General features: G+C 35.0%; 1 protein-coding gene across 4 annotated transcripts in view; it reads left to right on the plus strand.

Moving 5' to 3' along the window:
* The first annotated feature begins 800 nt into the window (after positions 1-800).
* Positions 801-27,156, plus strand: part of LOC106156543 (uncharacterized) — a 79,033-nt gene continuing 52,677 nt past the window's right edge. For 2 of the 4 annotated variants that reach the window (XM_087009009.1, XM_087009010.1), the window contains exons 1-3: positions 11,613-11,729; positions 23,331-24,813; positions 26,292-26,531. In XM_087009009.1, coding sequence (XP_086865135.1) covers positions 11,628-11,729; positions 23,331-24,813; positions 26,292-26,531 — 1,825 coding nt within the window. In that variant the 5' untranslated portion in view covers positions 11,613-11,627. Of the gene's footprint in view, positions 938-11,612; positions 11,730-19,063; positions 19,220-23,330; positions 24,814-26,291; positions 26,532-27,156 lie in introns of those variants that run through there. The other 2 variants (XM_087009011.1, XM_087009012.1) reach the window with 2 other exon arrangements.

Raw genomic sequence — 27,156 nt, forward strand, 5'->3', positions numbered from 1 at the left:
TTTGTCAAGTATTATACATGTATATTACCCTTGCATATTTGCATGATATACTAATGTTAAAATATTGATTGGGAACAATTATGTAAGAAAATATTATGTACAGAGCCGAGCCTGTACCACCTGATTTTCACTTAAAATGTAGGAAGGTTGCTTTGGATTTACTATCATCTAAACAAGAAAGTTTTCTCAAATTATGAAAAAAGAAAAAAAAAAAAAAAAAAAAAAAAAAGGGCTGTCTCTGGTTACCTGGTCATGCACCACTGATGTGTAAGACAATTTTAACCATACAACTAAGTCCATTTTCTGTTATTTAAAATTAAATGGCGAAAAAAAAAAAAGACTTGAAAGTGCCAATTTAACCCCAGACGAGTCCATAATGTATAAGAAACTGATTGATTATATTCTTGAAATTAATTATGAAGGTAGTTTTAGTAAAATGTCTGGACATAATTTAAAGAATAGCTTAATCCAACATGAAAAGAATTGCCTTGAAAAATAAATAGTGAAAAGTTCTGAAGCCTACATTTGATTCTCGATTTGCCTGGCCAACCTGTGAAATAAGTTCAAATTATGATGCATTTTAAAGATATTAGATTGGTCATTTTATATTGTCTTAAAGACGACTGAATATGACTGTAATTTGCATTAGACTATTTCAAACCATAACATAGCAATGGTGAAGATGCTGGAAGTAAATGACTGGATGTGGAGATGGTATTTTTGGAAGACTTGAAATGTGACTAAAATAGTCATTACCGGGTTAAAATTGTGTTAGTTGCGATCTCATTCGTTTTATGTGCACCCTGTATTGGGGCTGTCTTGGATAAGTAAGTAAGTGCTGCCGCCATACTGTATAGTTGACAAGCAAGTGTTCTTTCGGGTGACAGCCGGGAAATGTGAATCCTTTTCAATGTGACAGGATTTAAAGGGTTTCATGGTGAGTTAAAATATTTCTCGCAAACTTAAAAATTAGGTAAACATTAAACACATTTACACACTGTGTAAAAAAGCACATACATTTCCCAATTAAATTACCAACTCGTTAAATTAAAGACATTCAGTCGTGTCCATTCTGTTGTCTCTATGCTAATTCAATTATCCGTACTAACATCTATTTTCGTGTTTCACTGCCAGCTTTTTCTTGTCCTATGTATTATTGCCATGTATCTTGGCTGCTCGATGAAGATACAGTTGGAGTTGAGTCGTGATTTTGACCCATACATTTCATATGTGCCATTCCATTTGTTTTGGAGCTGAGTCCGTTTTCAGTTTATTTAAATTCAACATTGTTTCTGCTATAAAAAGTCGAAATTGCTATTATATAAAGATATGAATTATATTTAGTTTGTTTTGGAGGTGCACTGTATTTGTTTCCCTTTCTTGTGCAGAAATAATATTTTTTACAATATTTATAATAAAAGAATATACATACGGTAAATTATTAAATGTTGTTCATAAAAACAAACGTTTTGTTTTGATAAAACAAATTTCATTTGCAAACTGCCAATTTATTACAAGAACCTTAATGTTCATTTCTAGTAGGTATACCTGTTATATTGGGTACTTGATCTTATACCATTACTATACAGAGATTATACCTAGAAGGTAAAAAGTCGTACAATATTATGTATTTATGTCATCAAATGAATGTCCAGTAGAGTGCAAACCAATGTCCAGTGTTGCATGGACACACAATTGGTCAACAAAAGGCTGATACTTAAGTCCTCAAAAGCTACACGCTTATTCAGTTACTGATCAACCAATAGTCATATTTGTTCAAGTCCAAGGCTCACTGCCCAAGAAAGGAACCGTATTTGTTCTGTCTGTTTTGAGTAAAAAGTACTACCTTTGCAGCTTTGTTTTCTTAGTACTCAAAATGCTGTGTAAATGGCGGTGGGAGGTTTGAACTTACTGGCGTGCATAGGTGTAGTACACACATTTATCCATGTGTTCAGAAGTGATTGAAAGTGGAGCTACATTTACATAGCCTGTACACTGATGTTCTAGAATTAACAGTCCAAGGTAAAGTTGTTTTTGATTAGGATGCTACTATACTGGCAATATTTAGTAGTTTAAGATGACCAGGTTGACATGTTTTTCCATATTTTATTCCAAAGCAGTAAACAATAATTCTTAAGCACTATTTTATTGAAATCAAAGACTCAGTGCACTTATTTAGTTGTTGTCTCCAATATCAAGGTGGCAGATGTATTTTACCTGACTTCCAACTATATATGTCTGATTGATTGTGACAATATGTCATCTGCCTAATATATAAATCTGTGTTTGAGCACTGGTTGAACTTGAATTCAAGTACTAGTATGGTGGTTTCTTTTCCTGTCTAAGATGTGGTACTGTACATGTAACAGATGCTTTAGCATGTGTTATCAGACTGATGAAATTATACATAGATTTTCATTTGCCACATTTAGCTGAATGCTTTGGAGGTATTTATGCATTCAGCAGATGGTAGCATATTAAAAACAAATGAATAGCTGTATGTTGTGCCAATGTGATATTAGCATTGAACAGTATATATAGCTTGTGGCCCAACTGTTTTCATGGCAGAAAAGCAGGGTATTATGTGTATTGTCCATCCATCAGCCCATATCATTGTGCAACTTTTTTTTGCGTGCCTTGTGATCTTAACTGGTAAAGAATATTATAGTGAATTCTTGTAAGGTAATTGAAATATTTCATCTACACAAGTTCACATTCTATTAATGACAGGTTATAATTCTTTTATTTAGAACCTGTGGATTTTACAGTGTATTCTCTTGTAGTTGACTCTGGTTAAAAGGTGTTTTTGTGGTTGGAATGTAATGAATGTAAGACAAGTCTTATCTTGAGTCCAGACATCACAGTGTTTCTTTAAGGGGAACTTTGTTGCCTCACCTGTTATCTCACCAGGTGTAACATGTTTGTTTGGAGTTGCTAATAAACAAAACAATGTATAGTCTGTTTTAAAGCTGGTTACATCAGACTCATCTACAATTAAGACAGATTAGGAACAGTTCAGTCTTGTGGATACATAATTGGAATAATGTCAAACGGTTATGTTTATAAAGTTGATTGCTTCGTCATGTGCTATGATCCCAAGCATACAGGTAGCTTGGTGTTGTGTAAATATAATAGGCTGACTTTGTCAATGTTTTGCCCCATATTTATAAGCAGCATGTCAAATAATGGTGCAATACTTGTTTATGCTACTGTCCATGAGACCAGAGATTGGCTGTTAAATAGTAATGATTTAAGAAGGGCTTCTTGTACAGGGTAGGCGATAAGGGATGGGGTATAAATATGATTCTTCAGGGCTCGTTCTGCGGAGCATGGGGTCAAAGTAGGGTTCAAAATTGATTTAAGACCTGCTGACTGTGTTAATTAGTAGGTATGAGACCAGGTATTAGGTGTAATAATGATTTAAGACCTTCTTGGTGGGGTGTAATGATGATTTAAGACCTGCTCATCATACAAGGTAGAGACTAGAAGTTAATGATGGGGTAGGGTTACAATGATTGATAGGGGTGGCTTGTAATCATTGTCAACTTAGAACATAATATGTATCATATCTTGTGATAGGCAGTGTGGAAGTGTAACTAATGACCACTGCTGGGTATCAGATTATGCTTTATTGAATCTTAAAGATGTCACCTCTTGGCATTTACTGTAAAGTAGTGCAGACAGTGTTCACTGCTGTGAAAAGGATTACGATTTAATGGGATGTAGGGTTAAAGCATCATACCAGTGATGAAAAGTTTGTTATAACTCCCTGACTGTCTTAAATGCATGACCATCTCAGCAGTATAGGATGGCTGTAGGGCAGCTGATATGTACATGTTATTTGGTTTGAAAGTGTGTCTTCTTTATCAGCAACTTGTGTCATTAACAGTTCTTTCTTAGCTGTGAAGAACATTAACATAAAATTAAGTATATGGTCTACTGTAGCCAGTCCACTCAAGTCTGTGCCCCCCCCCCCCCCCCCCCCCCCCGGCCCCTTCTACAGATGCATGCACAGATGTACACATGCATAATGGCACACACACAAACATATGCATTTTGAGTAGAGTCCCAAGGCAGTGTATGGATGGCTCTGTCTGTGTTGCTTAAATAAATGTCTCCCCACAACCCCTCCCAGCCCCTCCTACAGCCTCTCCCAACACCTCCAAATTCCTCAGCATAGTCACTGTAGGTGTGTGAGGCAGAATGCTGGAAGATTACATAGTGGCCAATGCAAACATTGACTGACCTGTCATTCTTGTCTGTGGTGTTATTAACCTCTTCATTCTTAGCGACAATGTTGGTTAAACAGACTCCCGGCCATATGCCAGTCAAGTAGGTGCCCCGGGCAGGTAACTCAGGTGTGAGGTCTTTGATCATCTCGATGTGTACATAGACTTTCTTTAAAAAGTTTGTTTATCTTGTGGAAAGGCAGCAGGCAGGTTTATTATTACTCGGGTGTCATCAGGTGTGGAATCTATGAGGGTGTCAGAGAGAGGAGTTAGAACTACTTATGGCACACTTACTGTCACAAAGGTGAAGTAATTGGGATCATTGCTAGAGGTAAATGTGTTAACGTCACGCAAGATGTGGTATGTAGATTTTTGCCCTTTGAAATATGTTGTCATTTGTGGAAAATATGGTCCCACGGTTGAGTAAATCCACACCTCCCTTTAACAGAGGTGGAAAAACAGTTTCAGATTTGGAACATTCAAAAAGGAATAGGGGATTTGAATAGTTCAGCATATATTTACCTAAAAGTTTCATTACATTTTTATGTACAGACACAGATGTGTCTCTACATATAGCCATCATCTGCGTCTGTCGTCGCCGTCGTCGCCGTCGTGCACTTTTACCGATAACACGATAAGTGGAACACCGTTTTTGCTTTTGGCTTGAAACTTACAGAACTGGTGAATATTCCTAATACACAGGTCAAGTTCGAAAATCAGCATGATCGGGCCATTTTTAGGGAAGTTATGCTGTTTTTTCACTTTTTTCAGCATATATGCAGCACCGATAACACGATAAGTGGAAAACCATTTTACCTTTTGGCTTGAAACTTACAAAACTGATGAATATTCATAATCCGCAGGTAAAGTTCGAAAATCAGCATGATCGGGCCTTTATTTTAGAAGTTATGCTGTTTTTTCACATTTCCTCAGATTCAATTATTAGGCATGTTAACAGTCTCATTATTTAACTAATAAGATACATAAAAGTGTTTGTTTGATATTTCCTGCATCTTTACAACATTGTTAGTTGATTATGTAAAAATGATGGTAAACTTGTTATCGTGTATTATGTAATAAAGTGTCAAAAATGGAAATAAACTCATCATTGCAGTTTGTCAGATTCAATCATCCACTATGTTCAGAATCTCAGAATGGAGGAAATTGGACATTAAACACTGTTCTATTGATATTTTTCCCATCTCATCAATTTTCTTAGTTGGTCATATAAAAATGGCAACAAACTGTTTATTTTGTTTTATGTTAAAAAAATGTTAAAAATGGAAATAAACCCTTTTCAGAACAGTGCTGTCTTGTTTACATTTTGGCATTTTTAAGATGTGACTTTGAAGTTTCATGAGCCTGCAGACCTTTGCTAATCACATTTTCTGAATATCCATGATACTAATATTTTATGATTAAAAAGTGATGGTCATTATGCTGTTAAACATTATGTAATATTGCATCAAAATTTGAAGAAACCCCCATTTTGGGCACTGCTCCCATGATGACCATTTAAGAAAAACATGTCACTTACTGTTTTCAAACTTACAGGAAAGAAACATAGGGCTAAAATACAGCTTCAGTAGGCAATGCAGTCTGTTTGGTAATTTTTTCTGGCAGTTAAACAGTTTTTTGTGAAAATTTAATTTTTCACATATTGGCATTTTCAAGGTGTGACTTTGAAGTTCCATGAGCCTGCAGACCTTTGCTTGTCACGTTTTCTGAATGTTCATGTTACTAATATTCTATTATTAAAAATTGATGGTCATTATGCTGTTAAACATTATGTAATATTGCATCGAAATTTGAAGAAACCCCTATTTTGGGCACTGCTCCCATGATGACCATTTAAGAAAAAACATGTCACTTACTGTTTTCAAACTTACAGGAAAGAAACATGGGTCTAAAATACAGCTTCAGTAGGCAATGCAGTCTGTTTGGTAATTTTTTCTGGCAGTTAAACAGTTTTTTGTGAAAATTTAATTTTTCACATATTGGCATTTTCAAGGTGTGACTTTGAAGTTCCATGAGCCTGCAGACCTTTGCTAGTCACGTTTTCTGAATGTTCATGTGACTAATATTCCATTATTAAAAATTGATGGTCATTATGCTGTTAAACATTATGTAATATTGCATCAAAATTTGAAGAAACCCTATTTTGGGCACTGCTCTCATAATGACCATTTAACAAAAATCATGTCAATTACAGTTCTCAAACTTACAGGAAAGAAACATGGGTCTAAAATACAGCTTCAGTTGGCAATGCAGTCTGTTTGGTAATTTTTTCTGGCAGTTAAACAGTTTTTTGTGAAAATTTAATTTTTCACTTATTGGCATTTTCAAGGTGTGACTTTGAAGTTCCATGATCCTGAAGACCTTTGCTTGTCACGTTTTCTGAATGTCCATGTTACTAATATTCTATTATTAAAAATTGATGGTCATTATGCTGTTAAGCATTATGTAATATTGCATCAAAATAGAAGAAAACACAATTTTTGGTGGTGCTGCTATGATGAGCATTATGGGAAAACCGTGTTATGACTGTCAAACCTTTAAAAAAGAAACACAGGACTAAAATGCAGAATGAGTTGGAAAAGCAGTCTAATTGGCTTCTTTTTCTGGAAGTTATACATTTGAGTGAAATATTCATTATCTTTTTGGCATATTCATTGTGGGACTCGGAGCTCCCATGGACATGAAGCCAAATGGTAATCAAATTTTCTACATATCCATGCTATTTATTATCAATAATCAAAGATTGGTGATAATTATTCTATAATTTATTATGTAATGTTACATCAAAATTGACAACAATATTTTTGCATTGCTACTGCAAACATTATGAAAAGAAAACTGTGTTACTTATTATTATTTTTAACTTACAAGTATGATTTTTAGGATTGGCATGCAGTTCAAATTAGAAAGCCAGGTCAATTGGGTTATCATTTATTATTGAATTTATGCAATTTTGTGTGAAATTTTCATTTTTTAAGTATTCATTTTTCTAAGTATAAACTTGAACTCTGATGGGCCTGAAGCCTTATGCTTTTACTTTCGTCGTTGTTACCTGTTGTGCATAATTAAAATTTGATGTTGACTGTGCAGTAAAACATAATGTATTATTGCATCAGAATTGGTAGTCTCCTATTTTGTGCATTATTGTTTTGTGCTTTTCTTAAGATGTGACTTATGGGCCTGAAAGACCTTTGAGAGGGTCAGTCTGTTAATATCCCTTGGGTATCACTTAGCTAATTTCTGAGTTATAAAGTCATTTGCCTAATTGATAGGCCATTAAAGGAGATTACATAAAGCACACTTGTTGATATTTCCTTGTAAACTCCCAAAAGTTGAGCTCTCTGCTAGATTAATAATAAGGAAGCAGTGATAATTATGCAGGTTATTATATATATATATATATATATATATATATATATATATATATATATATATATATAATCAAAGATTAAAAGTTTGAATAGCAGCTTCATTGAAATTATATTTACCTCAGGCTCTGCCTAGGAGGTTATATTTTCACCCCTGTTTGTCTGTCATCAACATAACTCTAAAAGTTATGGCTGAAATTTTCAGGAACTGTCAGAATTGGGCCAAAGAGGACAATGATTAGTTTTTAGTGGTGGTCTGGCTCAATAATCAATCAATAATCAACAATAATCAACAATTGCTGCCTTGGCAGAGGTCTGCACTCTCGGTGGTTTTCTAGTTTTGTTATGTTTTCCTTTACAATTTTTTCTCAAACACTTGCATTTGTGACTTTTAACTCTCATCCGCTCGAGGCTCTGCACATTTTCTGTATTTCCACATAAGCAATTGTATTGTTTTTTATGTCTTTAAACATTATATAAAATTATTTTATGCACTGTCATCATTTTTCAAATATTGAGACTTTCATCATGTGACTATAGTCTCTCATGGTCCTGAAACTGTAATCTTATTGAAGGGATGGATTGAGACCATCTTCTGGGTCTTCTTGAAGACAGGTTATTAAGTTTATATTGACTGGTATCTATTTTTTTCTGTTGGAAGACCATCAAAATGGAGGATGGATTAACATAGATACTTTGGAATACTGTCAGAAAATATCTCAGGGTCCGCTCCTGTTATTGACCGTGTTACCTGTTGTGCATGATTAAAATTCAGTGTTGACTGACAGTGCTATTATAAGCATTATTTATTATTGCATCAAAATTGACAAAATGACCTTTTTTTGCATCTTTATTTTCTGCTTTTTTGTCTGTACATTTGACAGCTTTGCTGCCTTGTTATGCATTGGTGGACTCGAAGCTCTTGAACCACCCACATCTTTTTTCATTTGTGACACATAGTTGCAGGTAGGTTCAACATGTGCACGTAATTATTTAAATCAGTATATATGTTTTTAAATATTGTTTTAAACACTTTTGCACAGTGGCTGAACATTACCAAATCCCAAGTAGTTAAAAAGATAGAGAGCTGGCCTCTGTTTATTGATCATCTTTATCACAGGTAAATTTCACACCTGGCTGTCATTGGGCAAGTTGCACTAACAATATCAGATAAATAAGTCTAAATATATACTTTAGATGTAGACATTATTCTTTGATGGATGTAAGTTTATTAAGTGGGGTTCTGTGTCCACAGACACTGAATCTAGTATATCAGTGACCACTTACTAGTAACTAGCATTTTTACTCCATGTCTAAGGCACTAGTGTCTGATCACAGGAGCAGCAGTTGTGCTTATTAGATACAGGTGAGTGTCATCAAGAGAATTGCCATCTTAAGGGAGGCCTTGATACTGAAGGTTGATTGCAGTTTTGTAACAGTACTGCACTTTGACTTTGCCCACATATTTTGGACTATAGACATGAAATATCACTATCTCTTTTGGCCTTTGATTCTTTTCTATTAAACTTTCTGTGGAAAAAAGCCAAACAAGAGCAGTTCATGTATTTCATTGTGTGCATACTGGTATCTCTTAGATAATGGGTATTGTACATTTACAAAGTCTAGAAATGTTATTCCACAGTAGGCGTACCACCAGTGTATGGGTGTACTCAGTTGTAGAATGTGGTTACAAATGAAACCAATACAGGTGGGCTTCCTATTGTAGTGTTATGAATGTGACTTGGATAGAACTACAATGCCCATACCTGCAAGTATTGTGTATTGACTTATGTATCAGTGATAATACTACATCCATTATTTTTACTATTATATATAGATAACAGTATTGTGTATTGACTAAGGTATCAATGATGATACTACCTGCATTATTTTAACGATAGATAACATTATTATGTATTGACTTATGTATCAATGATAATACTACCTCCATTATTTTAACTATAGATAACAGAGAATCATTATTCTCATCAGTCCTCATGAAATGTGTGGGTTTGTTTGTTTGTATAGTGTACGTGCATGCTGAAGATAAAAAATAAGCACAGGGCCTCATTCAGTTAAATCACTGCATATAATTTAATTAAATTAATTGGATCATTTGGAGATCTTTAACTCTAAGTTTGAATTGGAAAATACCTTACTTAAACTACCCGTAGTATGTCTGTCATGCCCAGTTGACATGTCATGAGTAAATCAGGTAAGTCTTCAGATGTCCTAACCCAGACCTAACCTAACCCAGATATTATTACTGGGGGTCATTTTGTATGCAGGCCCATCGTTATATTGTTAAAGTCCACTGAAAATTTGAACTATTAGAAAGGCATTATCTGTCTGGTGAACTATATATCAAGGATTCTTATCTCATTACAGAGAGTGGAGGTCCATATTTTTCTTACTGTGACCCTGTCCCGAGCTATGAAGTAGTGGCACTGGTTCACTTAGGCCCCATTTAGAATAGGGGACTAACTAGTCCTAGGGTCAAATATGGTGACCCACTACAAAGCTTGCTGTCAAATCTGTTCATAGACACTGAATAGATAATCCGTGGAGAAGTATTCAAGCAGGTTGACCATATTGGACCCTTGGACTAGTTAGTCCACTGTTGTGAGTGCAGCCTTAGTTACATGTACCAGCTGCTGTACCTTCTGCCTAGAGATCATTCTCTCTTAAGATAAATTGGCTATATGCTGTTTGTGTCTTGTATTCTTCCCATTTTATATACGTAGATTAATGCAATATTGTATTTTTCCTGAAGAGTATTTAGTCTAGGTACAACAATTTTGTATCAAACATCTGTATTAAAGCTTTTCTTCATGACGAGATGCCAGTAATAATTTTAGATTTCTTAAAAAATAAAAGAAAACAGTGCTCCACCCACAGTGGCACTTCACATAAATAGTATTGCTGAATAAAGAAAGGTTTGCTATTGGCATGCTGTGATTCACTGTACATCATTCAACAGTCACGCAAAATAAAAAGGGCTATAAAAAGTTACATCAGAGGTGAAAGTGTCACTTTCCTGAAATGTGGTGGAGACCCTTTTAGTAGATGTGTAAAATTCAAATGAGTACTTGTTTGGTCCCTGATGAGTCTTTTGTTTGTGAGGAGTCAACCTGCAGTGACATGGGGAGGAATACTAATTTAGTCCACCTTGGATGCATAAATACATCTTCAAAGGAAATTAAAAGGGAAAGTTTAACTAAGACTCATTTTAAGTGTTTTATGTTGGAGGCCTGGGGGAGTGGAAGCTGAACAAGTATTTGTGTTTGAAATTTCAGCGAAGTACAATCCTGCTGTGATAAGAGTCCCAATACTAATATTCAAGGATGTGAATTTGGGAGGATTTCATTGGGAGAAGAGAAGAAGAGGAAATCTGATACATTTAAACTTTTATCAAAGGCAAAAATAAGAAAACATCTTTAACTGGATCTTTGCATGATTATTATGAGAGAAATGAAATCTTATTCTATTCTGAGGAATTGGCATTTTGAAGATAAAAGGACAGGAGGTTGAAAGTATTTTTATCTTTGGTTGAGCTGTTATTGCTAAGACTAAGGTGACTTGATTTTGGACAAACAAAAGTAGCACACTGCAAAACATATATTGTATCAGATATCAGTTTTTGATTATTTTTGCCAGTGGAAAGACTATTTACATCATGCAGGTGAAAAGGAATGAGTAACCATATAAAATACAGTTTACTGATTTATGCTTATTCAAGGAAAACATTAATAAAAACTATATACCGGTATGTCCAAGGTTATTGGAACTTTTGTCATGAGCTTAGTTGTGCAGCAATGTAATACATAATTTAACTTAAACAGCTGCAAAAGCAAACATTATCCAAAAGATTTATTAAAGCAAAGGTTTCTTCTGGAAAAAAAATCCTGTGGAAAGGTTATTAAAACCTGAACTGGAAGTTTGGAAGAATTTGCTGTATTTTCTTTCATCACATTCCTATACTTTTTGCCATTTTGTCTAATTTGATCTCATCATGGCTTTGATGCCAACATTTTTCGTGATTGCGACTTCCCCTTCTCGCAGAGATCGCCTTCCACAGCAGAGATGTACTAGTAGCTGGAAGAGAAAGGCAAGGGTAAGTTCAAACACACTTCTTTGATATAAGGATATATCCAACCTGCAGGAAGGCCAGTTTGTAGTACAAAGAGAATTTCTTAACTTTGACATTTTCAATTTTTCTGTGCCATTTGACATTTTATGTGAAAAAAAATTACTGTGAAAATTAAAATTTTACACAACAATGTCTGAAATGTTAGAAATTTTAAGCAAATAATTCTTTGAGCCAGTGACATTTAGATGAACTTTTGTCTAAATGTTCTCGACTTGTTATGCTGGTATCTAAACATGAAATATCGCTTACCTTGGTTAGTAAATCCGATGATTAAAAAGTATGTTAAATATTAAAATATTAACTTGTTTATAAAAAAATAGGAGAGTTCATCACAACAACAACAGAACAATAAAAAAAGCAGAAAAAACCTGAATGTATTCTCCTGTAGTGCAATCCTGCAAGGTGATTAAGTGTACCTATTACCAGGAAATAAGAAGCATATGGCCATTCAGTAAGAAGTCGTGTGCATCTGAGGGAAAACAAGGTGTTACAAATCAAACACCATGACCTGTACACCTGACAGGTAACCCAGTCCTCCTGGGAATAGCCAGTGCTGGAATTACTATCACCTGGAATTCCTTTAAGATTCTGGAAATTGTTTACTTGTTCCTTGGAGTCAATGGAGCAGCAGTCTCTGTTGACTTCACCTGGAGTGTGCTTCGGCCATTGCAGGGAATTAGGATAATATGATTAATGTGCTCAGACAGGTGTGAATGCCTTTGATATACTATCTGTGTCTGCTAGATATTTTTTATTAATTAAAGGGGTGGTATTTAACTGCTTTGGTATAAGAAAAGTATGTTGTATTTTAAATACAAAATTTGGTGGTGTGTTTGACATTTACCATTTGTTTTAGATGTGGGTATACCAGCAATGCAGATTTTCAATTTTTCACCTTTTACAATAGTGAATTGCCAATACTGGTAAGAATTAATCCATTGTTGTTTACTGAGCACCTTTGAGTCAGAGAGCTAAAAACTCTCACAAGTATACATACTATAAAGTGGAAATGGCATGTTCATTATATCAGCATGTAGTTATACACAGTGATTGCTTTTAACTTAACAGTTTTCACACAGCAGAGCCTGAATGAATTTAGTCACTGTCTGGTTTAGGACAGGGAGAGAGCTCATGGAGCATACACTTTAAAAGTCGATTGTGTGAACGGCACTTCAGAGTGATATGTTAAGCCTCTTCTCAAAGTAATTACCTGCGGTGCATGAAAGGTGGATACCTTATCTTTTTGTGGCTCTTTTAACTCCAGGAATTTATTAGATTTACAAACCATAGGAGATATTTAGTAGGGGTGAACTATCTATCTAGGGAATTCCAGGAAGTTTATCTTTAAAATAACATCCATTTGTATTACATGACCTTGTGCATGGCATATGAAGTTGAGTTTGTTTGGTATTTTAGATTTTTTTTTTCTTTGAAGAATAGATTTATAGATTGTGGAAATTGTTTACTTGGTGTAAATATTTGAGGCATTCCTGGAAAATGCTTTATCTCCATTCACCCCCTGTCAGCATTTTTTTTTTGTTCAGAGACTACAAAATTTTAAACCATTTTAGGGTTAATGGAATGATTTTGACCCTTTCTATTAAAAATTATTGGACAGAGTGAAACATTTCCTTTGAAACTAACTTTGTTGACCATCTACTGTGCATTTCTTACATGAAAATATCTGACGACAGTCTATGGTTAAAGATGGATATTAGAATGGGTTGAAATAAGCAGATTACATTATCAAAGTAATACCTGGATACCTGGATCTTTTTGAATCAACAAATAAGGATGATTTTAATGGTATTACTCAGTATCAATGTTGATTCAAGTATGAAGTTATAAGAAGTTTGATATTCTTATTAGGTGTAAATTATCTTTGGGTTTGGTAAGGTGATTCATAGGTGGACATTGCATTTGGAACTCAAGTAACTAAATGATAATCAACATGTCACTGTTTTCACCAATTCAGCTAACTACCAGATAGTAGGAGTCCTCTAACTGCACTGTCTTCACTCGCAAAAAAATTCCATATGCATGTGCACACATTAAGGAGCACGCATGTACATACGCACACACATACAGGGGCAATATCATCCGATGTATGATAACCTGCAGGCACTGAAGATATTTTAGAAAGCCTTAATGAAGTGGCTTTTAGAGCCAGGGTGTGCTGATAAATCATTATTAATATGCAGTGGTGCCAGGCTGCTGTAATAAGAGTTCTCTGCAATCAATTACATGTCCCATTTAAAATAGTTTACCTGGATAATGCCTGGGGAGAGAATGTTGCTGGCCTGTCTCCGTCCAACTTGGTGCACTTTACTACTGTTTGATGTATTGAAGGGGTTTTCCTCAGAGATAAGATTAATTTGGTTTGTTTACAGTATATTCTGTAAAATTTTATTTTTTTAATAACTGGAGATGAAATTGATACAGATATAAACCATTCATATCTGTTAGATTTCATAACGTGTATTTTGTATGACAGTTCACTAGTAGAAGGTACTAATGACTTTTCTCATTTTTTTCTATTATTATGACCATTTGTGAATACAAACACAGCATTTATTGCTTGGTATTTTTTGTAAGATTATGACGAATGATTGAATTTGGCATGAAATATATATTTTTTTATCCAGAATTATGTATTTTGATCACAAATTGGGATTGATTGAAGATTCAGGAGATAATTCCCTGAAATATCTGACAGCTGTAAAATTAACTTGAAAAAAATTATTAGAAAAATGGCTTTTGAAAGTGCCCTCTTTGCTGGATTTTCCCATTTTGGGTATTCCATAGAATAAAGCACTAAGAAATTCCCCTGGGCTGAAGAGATTATGCAGTTGATGATTATCAGCAAAATTACGCACATAATTCCTACTGAACAAAAATGTTCACATGGTCTATCACCATACTACACACAAAAATCATACCCTCTGGGGATTCTTCCCTCCCTGCCCTTGTCCCTAGCCACTACTGAACCCATCTGGTTCGATATTTTCGACCAAACCTACCAGATAAATCACTTAGAAAATTAAAAGCATTCCAGGCATTTTTCCAGGTAGTATTTCTGTTATCCTCTTGCTGCACAGGTTGTAAGTTGGGAGCTGGTGGTTGTTTTGACTTGGCTAGTGTTCCCTGTGCGTTAGACTGGAGAGCAGAGAAGGTGGCTGGTCTGTTGGGCTGACTGCACCTCTTTGTGCAAGTAAGTGAGTGTAGAGCAGTCGGCAACAGTGACCACAGTGGTCTGAAGTAGTGGATTTGATGTAAGGCAGTGAAAAATTACAATTTTGAAATGTGCACTGCTAGTCTGATTGGGTTAGTGAAAATTTTAGTGGTTGCTTTCTTTTGTTTTTAGCTGTCAATTACATCTTCAGACTGTTTTTGGACTGAAGTTTTCTGAGGCTGTAGGGACAATTCGGATAAAATATTTGAAGGCAGACTGGTAAAAAAAAATAAAAAATAGAAAATGCAACTTTGTTCGCTTAGTCATTAACTTAATGCATTGATTTTTATTTGGATGCATTTTGTACTTGGGAAATCACCATCAGATAAAGAAATGCATTAGAGAGTTATAACTTTGAAAGCAGGCTGTATAATGTTTTTGATAGTATTAACAGTTTGGGGCTACAATGATTTAGTGAATTACACGCAGTTACGGAAAAAAACTTTATATGTTGCTAGTAATGGCATTACTTATTTATTGTCCATTAAATGATGTAGAAAAAATGAATGAAACATCAGGCAGATAGTGTGTTAACATTGGATAAAGCAAGATAATAACTAAATTTTTCACTTTTAATAAAAATGTAGATGTTGAACAAGAATAACTTGAGTTTTTTTTTCTTACTGCATATAATCAATTTTTGCTATAATGTGATCAGTGTTATGATATACTGGTAGATGTCATGTGTGCTGTTATGATCAAAGAAAGATTTATCATTGTAATTACTTTGCCTGAAACGTATTAATATTTGACCTAATTTTTATTGTACGTTATTGCAGGGAGAAAAGCTTTTTGTGTGCTATTTATTAATCATCAATTCATCCTTGCTTTTCATAGACTGCATAGATGGCTTGCTTTCTCTAATCCTCTCTCTGTTATTTGTGTTTTACTCATTGTTTCATCTATCACAATGACAAACTACAAATTTTATTTTGATTTTGAATATTTTCCAGCCCTTATGCTGGTTTTACAGTTACAAGTCAAACACTGAATAGCTTGAACATGAACCTGGACCTTATCCAACTTTGCTGAAAATAAATGTAGTTTCGAATGGCAAGAAAATAAAGCTATCAGATTTTGAAATTTTAATGAACAAGTCCTACAAAAACAGCTGCGATTTGAGGAGCTTGATCATGCTGGTATAAATAAGGTTTGTTTGAAATAATTTGACACACATATATACTATACAAGGTAGCTTGATTATTATTTTATACTTCAGCTTTATTTTGTCTGATAAAGAGGCCTATGCATGTTTGTCACTGTATGCAGTACACAGTATCAGTGCAGATCATGATGGACAAGGTATATTTTATGTGTATTTGCTCATTTACGGGCACATATTCTTCAGTTTTACATACAGTATATAACATGCACTTTGCGTACTGTTTCACAGTCCAAAATTTCATGTAATTTTAGTGTAAGTGTATCCAGATGTGAGCGTCTCGAAAAAATAGAACCTACAAAATTGGATTGAGCTGGCAATTTTGACTGCGTGTGCTAAATTAGTGCCCGGTGGTTCTATACATAGACGGAACTGGTGTGAGACATGTTCTTAATCCATTACACATCTTACTCTCTCCCAAAGGTGTGCTACTCATGCCTTGATGGACCTAATCCAATTAACACTTACATAATTACTCCACACTCTTTCCGTTTACCACCAGACAGCTTTCCTGTGTATTAGATCTTTAAATTGAATCTAGAGAGCCATAAAGATACTGGAGTAATATAACAAGTAGATTGGTGATAAAATGACAGCTGATTGAAGGTCAGATTGGTGATCTATGCTCCCAAATGGATGATAAGACATCGGGTGATTGGCATATGATGATTGGCCATCTGTGTGGTCCCATATGCCACCGTGATAGACCAGTAATTATTTAACACAGTGATATTGTATTTTTTTATAAAGGTGGAAAATACACATGTACATGTATGTAACAGCTGAACTGCTTGAATTTATAGTTTTTTTTATTTAATTATTATTATTTATTATTATTTTTTATTTTTATGTTATTTTATTTTTATTTTTATTTATTATTATTATTTTTTTTTTTTTGCTACATAATTCTGTTGCATGGCAAAAGCAGGCAGGTAGTTTCATTACAGATTAACATATTGATTGAAACTATTATACTTGGATGTGTGAGGATGTGTTTTACATGACACACATAATATACTTTTATACAATGATTTGCTATTTCTAACAAATTTGAACTGCAGGTCAATAAGTTACAAAGGGAGCAAAGTAGATTCTCAACTTTTTTATTTTATCACTCAATTCTTGGCTTCTTGCTTATAATAAGGTTCCATATATTTGAACTAGCTGCTAAAGATTTTAGAAAAAAAATGAAATTGAAGATTTCATAATCAAATACTTTGTGGTCGAACTACAACTATGATGTTGTATTTCTATACACTCTGTGCACAAGGTAACTGAACATGCATGAACAGTCCTCATAATGTAACGCATCCAGACACAAACCTAGTATTAATATTGACCTGGAACTTTTCTGACCCAAGGCATTAACTTCTCTAAACACTCTGCCTAAATAGCATATTGTTAATTAACACACAAAAGGAAGCTGCATTTAAAGAATCTACAGAGCAAATAACCCTTCTGTCATTTTCCCTAATGATTTGATTAATGATCTATTTTTGTCTGCTAATTAGATGATATAATGATCTCATGCAATATTGATTAATGTATTTAATTCTCAGAAGAACATTTTAATGGTCGACATAATGAAATGATATTTCAAACCAATTACCTGGTAGATATATGCTAGTAACACTGTGAGGTAAATAGTGTACTTTTACGATCACTGATAAAGTCACCCCATCTGTTCATGAGAGGCAATGTTCTTGATGTAATTATCCCACCTAATGAAAACCTGTGTGGAGTAGGTATTATCCGTAATTGTTTTAATTCATGATTACTGGCAAAAGATACTAGTAGTAGATTTGCCAATATCATTTGTATACAGGAGGAGTGTTTACACAGTCCAGGTACAAGATTTTTCCAACTAACGGCAGATTTCCAACTTTTTGGGAGCCAAAAATATCATTGACCTAATCAGTTCCCTGAACCCCACGCCATATTTTCTGACTTTTTTTTACTAAACGACACACTCTTGAAGAGTCTTCCCTGCCCTGTATTAACATAGTATTTAAGGATTTGGTCTTATCATGCAATCTTTTGTTTTGCAAAGTTCAATTATCTAAGAAAAAAAAAGGGGTAGGGAAGGTAAAAACAGCAGTTAAGCAATGTAATTGCAAAATTGTATTATTTAGAAAATTTCTTTTTTTTTATCACGGCATGACAGCAGTGATTAATGCCAAACAGTTGGCTCGATCGCATGCCATAGTAATGATACTCTGTCTCATTAAAAACAAATTGATTGCTGAATATTCCTCTTGTTTTACAGACCCTCAGCTTCTGGTTTGATGCTGCGAGGAATTTATCAATAAGTGCCACTTTATGATAAGACGCAAATACTTTGACTTCTAATTGCACATACTGTACGTAGACAATTGCTCTGTGATTATTACATTTAACAAATCAGCAAATTAGGTCATGTCCCAAGAGGAGTTTTAGAATAATCTATCTTGATGCCCGAAGTACAAAAAAAGTTACAAATCCTATACAGAAAATGGCATAAATTGTGTTGCCTAGCAACAAGTCACATGGGATGCCATTAACTGGGTATCTTCAGGTGTGTTCACACTTAGTTGAACTGGAACTATTGGGTAGTGTCATTGAGTCTATACAATTATACTTGATAACATATTTAGTGGCAAAGCCACAATAAGTTTACACATCATTTCTTTAGGTGGATTACTGCTGGGCTGGTGCATCTGATCATGGTCAGACAATCCTTCTGGTACCTGTATCTGACTTTTGAAATCAGAAACGTGATTCTGCAGAACCTGCCCATTTTGTATATGTGTGAACACAGCCATTAGCTGGCTTGATGAAAGCTGTACTAGCATTGGTGTGGGTTTCTGCGATCAATAACTTCTCCTCAATACACGAAGCTTCAATGTAATGTTAATGTTAATGCACGCTAGCACTGTTTAGCATTTCATAGAGCAAGTCAGAGTAAAAGCACAGCAACGGAATGGATCGGCGGTAATCATTAAGCCATGTCATCATTCTTGTAGCAGAAGTAGAATAGATTTTACCAGCAGTTTTTTGAAATATTCTCATTCAAGTAACATGGTAAGTCTGATTTAGAACAGGGAATTTCTCTTTTTGGATGGGTAGGGACTAGAGACTCTAGTAGAGTATTGTGGAATTGTCGTAAATTGTGAACATGATCCTGCTGTAGAAAATATGTGCAAAATGATCTGTCCCATGTTGATGTGGGAGTGGAAAGATGGCTGCAGAGAGGTGCATCTGAAATGAGAAATTTTATTGTCATGTAGAATGGTAAAACTTTTAGAGAGTTTTGTTCTGTTATGTTTGCCACTGTGAAAAGTGGTTCACTTTAAGACATATATATTATTCAACTGATACAGTTTGTCTCACAAATTACCAAAATTGCCACTAAAATTATACCATCTTGATTTTATTGGTAAAATGTAGAATTAAAGCTCCTTTCTACGGGCTGTTTTTAGAACAGTAGTGCCCCTGGATTTATTTATTTTTTGTGTTAGTTTATAACATGCATGGTTGTCCAGCTTTATTATGGGTATTAGAGAAAACTCGATCTTGATGTCTGAGCAAGCATTATCAAGGGAATAAAATACTTGCACTGGTATCTTTTGTGTGCAGTCTTCTGGAATTGGGGTCATGACCAACAGAAACCACTTGTATATGCATTCAACACAGGTTGAATTATTGAACTTCTGTAGGGATGGGCTTTATTCTTGTTGTTGTTGTTGTCTTCTGGATGCAGCCATTCAGTAGTGAGATACTTGGAAAGAAACAATAGTGATTTCTGAGGTAATATCTCCACAGAGGTCTGATAAGTGTGTTTGTTCAAACTGTATGATACCCATAACAGATATCACAAAGGAAAACACAAGTATCACATGTGTAAGATGTTTTGATGCATTTACAGTATGATGTGCAAGATTCTTTTTAAGGAAACCTTATGGATGAGACAAAAAGTAAAAAAGAATGATTATTTTTGTACTTTCATTCTTGCCATATCAAAGATTGCAATTTCAAAATCTGTTTCATTGCATTAATTTGACACAGTTTCAGTTTGAATAGACAGGCCTTGAAAAGAAAAAGTTCAATTTGATGATTACCTAAAGAGTTTGGCAACAAAATTAGCTTTTCCTTGCTTAAAAAATGATATATTTGATCCAAAATGTCTGCCGTGCTTCTGCAAGAATTATTTTAAGTTGTTTAGCTGATGTGAATCGAGGCACCTAGACAATGTTTCAACACCAGTGTTGTAACCTTCAGCAGATCACAATAGAGCAGGGGATGAACTGTTGACTTAAGGTGTAGGTTTACAAATCTTTTTATTGATTAGTATTGATATTTGCATGGCTGGTTTAATAAAGTGTAGATAATATCATTTGTATCTGAAATGAAGTGCAGGGAATAGATTTTGAATTTTGAGTAGTTTTATTGAGAAGTAATTGGCATTAATTAACATTAAATTTTCTTTTCTTTTTTATTGGTCATGATAAAGTGAAAAACATGTTTTCACTATTTTTCCAAGTCCCTCAGATGTTCATGTAAGAGCTAATCGTAATTCAGCACTGGGCAGTCAGTAAGCCACTTGGTGGATGTCCAATGCAAATTAGGTTTATGGTCAGTGAGCAAGCTACCGACTTATCGACAGTTTTATTTAGTCAAGCAGAAAACCTCTTGGATGCCACTGGTGCATTTCTGTAAAAGGACTGATGTTGTAACTTTATTGATCTATGGAGACCTAAAAGGGAGAGAAAGATGAAGAGAAGTGCAGAGAAGGGGTTGTGTATTTCTGATTCACATCAACTGAGGGATGTCAAAATTTTTTTAAAAATCATGTTTGGGTATTTGACTAATGTGTGACAGGTACAGAATCAAAGTGTTGTACATAATTAACTTTGTGAGAATATATTGTTTGAGTTAACAAGCTGATGCCACATGCATTTATTTGTATATTTTAAAAAACATGTCAGAGCATTTGTGACTTGATAACTTCATTTTTGTTTCATACAAAGCCAAAGTCATATTTACTGTTACCTTTCATATGTGACAGTTGATTTTTGACATCTTTGACTAAATGCACATGGCATCTTATTGAAATCAAGCCAAACAGGTAATAATATAAAGAATTTAATAACACCATATCTCAAAAAAAAAAAAAATACTCTAGAAAAGTGACTGAGCATATTTTTAACAGTCATTCTTAATACATGAACTCAAAGGGAAAAAAAAAGCACAACTTGTGTTAGTTTAGCACATATTGAATAATGCTTTAGAGTGTGTTTGTGCATTTAGTCACCAACAGGTCCCATTTATTGAGTTTTTCAAGTGAATCACATTTGAACGTAATAGCAGCACTAGATCTGTATAAAGCTAGAAAAATCAATTCCGTTTGTCACTTAAGCGAGCCAACATGTGTTTGAACACACGTCTCTGACAGCTAGGTGGCCTCTTCGTTTGACATTGAGTGAGAGAGACCAGTTAGGTAACATTGGTGCTACTGTACACAAACAAAGTTGGTTTAGGATGGAATTTTTTCTCAAAGATGTGTGTTATGTGGTATAAAATGTTAATTTTTCGTAAAGAGTTTGTCATTGTTAGGTTTGAATATTATGAAGAACAGCTTTGACCTGTCTATTTTAATATTATAGCTGTATTTGCTTATTTATAAGGACACTTCTATATGCATGTCCACATTTTGTATCAGGTTGATGGCTTGATTGTGTGTAGAGTTTTTAGAAATAATCTTAAATCATCAAGATTTAAACATTTTCTGAAGAAGTAGTATGTCATTAAGAAAACGCTATTGTTAAGAGCTTGTCAATGATTTTATGGTAGAAAAAAGAAGTAAGAAATTCATCAGGAAACGGAAGATTTATTGAGGGTAAATCATTAAGGTTATCATACGATAAGAAGGTGAGTATATGTGATATTTCAAGCAGAGTCAACAGTGTTAGTGATTGAATATGGCCTTGTTCTGTAAGTATTGTTAACGGATTGATTTTCTTTTTTCCCTACGTATAGGTGGGCAGTATTTTGTTCTTCTCCTTCTGTAAAATTGTATTTGTTAATAACCTATCAGCTTTTGTTAAATGACAATTGGTTATTGTTACTGATCTGCAACCCACAGGACAGGCTTTAATATCCTGTTTTTTTTAATGAATTTGTCATTTGAAAGAAATGATGTGTACAATTGTACTGAATGTTCATGGTTAAGTTACTGAGCCACAACTGTAGGGATCTGACGATGGAAATTACTTGGTTAGTTGGGTAATTTAAGGCAGTGTATTAACAGACATGAGCTTTTTCCATGGAAACGTGGAATTCCACGTTTTTTATTCAATTCTGATGGGCGGCCCTTTTTTTTTTTTTTTTTTTTTTTTTTGAAACCTAGGCTCCTGTATGTATTAAGAATATTACAATTATAATGAGAGTGTATATATTTTTTTTCTTTTCTGTTTTAGAGGTTGTGAATTTACCTGAAATACTCCAATGTAAATTATGTTGAATAAAATTTGTCACAAAAAGAATGTTTGGGGGCATCCAAGTGATCAAGGGGGGTTTAAGAAACATTTATAGATGCTTAATTGATGTATAACATGTGGGATGAAACTGACAGGGGTGCTTTTTTGTATTAATTAACAATACTCAGTGGGAAGTTTGTCAGAAATACTCTTTTTCAGAGAGATAATTGGTGGGACTGTAATATGTCATAAAAATCAATTTTATGATAACATCACTTTCATTTTATCCGAAAAAATGAAGACCAGCATTACTGAACAAGTGGCAGTTTCAAATCGATTGTTCATATCTTGAAAGAAAATGATCTTCTTTTATCAAACCTTGGGCATCAGTCATGTCACATATTATTAATCAAATATTCATCAGGATACTGAGGCTTTGGTTATTTGAACAGTAAAAATCACATTTTTATTAGGTTTTAGTGGGCTCATAAATTTGATATATCACATACCATCCATGGGCAGTAGGCACTTTTATATATATTCTAAATTAACAACAATATTTATGTATTCTTGTTACAAAATGTGTTGTTTAGATAATGTTTTGACATCCTGGTAACCACCATTTTTTGGTTGGTTAGAAGGTTCTGTTTGTATTGGCTAAAGATGAACTGCTCTATCTGACACTTCTGAATTTATTTCATTTTGTTCTATTTTAGGCTGAGAGCAGGATTCCCACAACTGATCGAGAAAAGAGGAAATCTTTTCTACCCCAGCCTAAGACGTTCACCAAAGTTTCGTCATCAAGCTCTCAGCCATCACCACAACAACAGGGGGAGACACCATCAGTACCCCAGAACCAACAGAGGGAATCACCCACACCCCCCACTGTGGCGGAGTCAAACATAAAACCCCCACAAGAAAATGACTCTGTCATTTCGTCAGCACCGACCCTGGATTTGAAGGTCGGAGACTATGTTTGTATCAGTGGGAAGAAGTGTGGTGTGTTAAGGTATTTTGGCAGAACGCACTTCGTGGATGGCACATTCTGTGGGATTGAGTTGAATGAGCCTGAAGGGAAACACGATGGTGAAGTAGGAGGGGTGCGATACTTCACTTGTCGTCCCATGCATGGTATCTTTGCACCACGCAGCAAGGTCTCAGCATTACCATCTGAAACCCAGTCAGTAACTGATTCTTCTTCAGAAACTGCACAACCACAAACGGAGGCAGAGGTAAGACCATCAGATGGTGTCGAAAGCACAGAAGAAACGCCCCTGCCTTCAAGGTCAAGGCTGATCAAGCCACGGAGCATTCCCAAAGGGATCTATCAAGGGAAACGCTCACACTCTCAGTCACCAGATTCTGAACAGGTCTCTCTAAGGAGACCAGAGGTCAGTGAGATCGCTGTTGCAGACACAGAATCTGGGGAGGATACAACAGACAGCGAGGCACCCGCGTCAACTTCAGAGCCTGGCAAAAAGAGCAAGTTTCAATCTCGACTGGCCAAACCTAAAACTAGATTGCCAGTTTCAGGAATTCCCCAAAAATCAAGTTCTCCACATCAGTCTCGGGATTCATCGCAGGAAAGAGAGAAATCGGTAGTCGGTAAAGAATCTGAGAAGACATCTCAGCCCAATGTAGCAACAACACAATCCAAACTCCCACAACGTAAATTATTTGGAACAAAGAGCTTTTTGAATCAAACCTATTCCTGTGAGGAGTCATCTATCTCTGACCACGCAGTAGTGGAAGTGGACACTGGTCGACAACCTGTAACTGACCAGACATTCAATAAAGATAGCCCATTATTGTCAGGGACCGTATCTACCAAGGAACAAGAATCACCATGTTTAATCACAGACATCAAAAATGTTACAGTAGACATAAATAATTCCAATAGTCACAGGGAAACACAGATCACAACGCTGGATAAAACCTATGAAAAACTTACCTTTGACACCAAACTTCACTCTCAGGGCTCTGAATCAGATGCACATGTTCCAGATTTGAGTTCCATTTTGGTGGCTGCGGTGGGATCAGAACAAACCACAGAGACAGCTGGTGGGGAACATAGAAAACTTCCTGGAGAACTGAACCTAACTTATGATACTGGTTCTGTGCAGCTAGCCTCCCCCATTCCTGATCTCCTGACCCCATCAGCTTATATGGCTACTGCTGGATCTGATACTGAACAAGAAGGTAGGCTTTTTTATTAAACATTTATATAAGACTCACTGTGAACTGTTCAAATTTCATCTGCTCTGTTAAAAGAACTTTAAAAAAATAGAACTTTTTTTTTTAATTTCGGCAGGTAACCATTGCATAGGCTTTTTGTTAAACATTATCATATATTAAACTCACTGCGAACTGTTCATATTTTATTAGCTCTGTTAAAAAACTTTAAAAAAGGAAAAATATAGAACTTTTAAAAAGATTTTTGAAGGTAATCATTGCATGTCCAAAATGCTAAAATAAATTGAGTAGACACTTAAGCAATTATATGCACACAGTATATAGCAGCAGAAGTAAAGTCCTAGCTGTGAGGGACATTAACTTAGTTACATACTGCTCTCTGCCCAAAAGAAAAACCTTTTAATTTCATACTGTATTAAGGAAAATTGTTGAGAAATTGATTTGATGTATATGAATATATAGATTATACTTAATATTATTTTATATGTCTAGTGATATTGATGTCGAAATGTTTAAAATACTGCAAATAGTTACAATTAGCATGTTAAGAAGTTCATGTTTTTTTGTTTTTTTTTAACTTACTGCAAAACACAAAGTCATTCCCAATAATGCTCCTTTGGACTGCTTAGTAAACATTGTACTACCAACTGAATGTGACATTTTTAACCTGCTGCAGGAGAATGAGATATATAAGAAAAGGTTCTTGTTTGTAATCAGACCACAGTTTATCGTTCTGTGCAATCCACTTCTTTTTAAAAGCATTTCTGGACAATTGATAAAATGGTGTTTTCTACTGCTACTTTTCAATGCATTGTTTATCATGTTGCTAGGTGAATGAATATTGTTGTTGTAAAATGCACAAGTGGCCACAAATGTTACAAAATTTATTGAATAAGTAAAATTGCAAAAAGGCACGTTCTGCTGCCTGTCCCATAACTGAATATAGTTAATACCAAGTTATTATCACTTAAAATATTTTTAGTGCCACATTGATTCACGAGAAGAAGCAAGGCTGAAAAGGTGCTTCTGTTTTATTATGTTTGGGATCAAGTTAAGAAAAAAACTCTGGAATAATTCCAACAGTAGCTGTAGAATGTCAGTAGGTTTACTGTGTAAACAAAGTGGTAACAGGCTGATACACCAGTTGTACACGTATGCACTTCCAAACCAGTGGAACACATTGTCGGTATTTTGCACAACTTCAATGGTGAGCTAACACTGTTACCAGGATGAAAACATACCTTGATGTGTGTGGAAAAATCAGAAAGCAGAATCCAGTTGTGTGTGCATGCCACTTGTTTTATTTTCTTGAAGAAAAAACACATTAGAATTTGATCTCAAAACCAATTTCATTTGCCACCTGTGTTTCTATCTGCAGACTGAAGAGGTTCAGAAAGTACAATCCACCGACTTGGTCCTCTGTTTTTTAAAACACGACACAAGCAATTCTTAAATTAATAAGTATTTTTCTTCTACGTCCACAGGTCTAGCAGGTTCAGATGACCCAAGTGGCCTGAGTGTACTGAAGGGGTCAAGGCTGAAATCGGGCAGTTCTGAGGGCACAGCATCTACCTTGGACAACAGTCTGCAGTTCCTGAAGGGGTCCAGGTTGTTGACAGAAGAGTCTCAGTTGGGTATATTGAAGACTGATGAACTGAACCAGACCAATCTGCTTGCAGGTGGTCAACAGCCGCAAGAAGATGGTCATACAGAGGGGCAAACTGGTAAGAAAAATTTTTTTTTTTATTACCAATTCAATAGTCAAGGTGAGTGCATTTGTGTTTGAGTTAAAGTTTCGACAGATCCAGTTGGTAAGTGAGCCTAATTATTCCTTTGAGCAGAAGTCTTAAAAAACAAACACACTGTGGCTACATGATCAACTTGCTAACTGGTGAAAAAGTTCAGTTCGGTTTTTATCTGATTTGAAGCTGGTGAGGGGGTGAACTTTTGCCAGTAAGATAGATTCAGTAATATATCAGGTTAAAGTCACAAGAGCTTTGTAAGATAGAGGTACAAACAGGTGGGTTATATTATTACAGTAGTGATTTACAGGTGTTTACAGTCAGTTTGCACTCATTATAACATCGGTGTTTGATTTAACTCTCTTTTGATGTACAGCAAAATTTGTCTTCGAACCCTTGATCCCCAGGGTACATATTCCCAGGTTCTTTAACATAAGGATTAAAGATCCCCAGTAGTATTTTTTTCATCTGATGATTTATTGATGACTTAATTAGTAAGATAAAGATTGATGTTGCCTTAAAGCGTGTGCAAATTAAGATACTATGGTTATGAACAATTATTGTGATCCTGCATTCTGCAGCTGGGTATACTCATTCTTTACTGTCA

This window comes from Lingula anatina, chromosome 3 (assembly GCF_051362555.1).
Source record: "Lingula anatina isolate TDL-2025a chromosome 3, LinAna3.0, whole genome shotgun sequence".
In the NCBI taxonomy this organism is placed as follows: Eukaryota; Metazoa; Brachiopoda; class Lingulata; order Lingulida; family Lingulidae; genus Lingula; species Lingula anatina.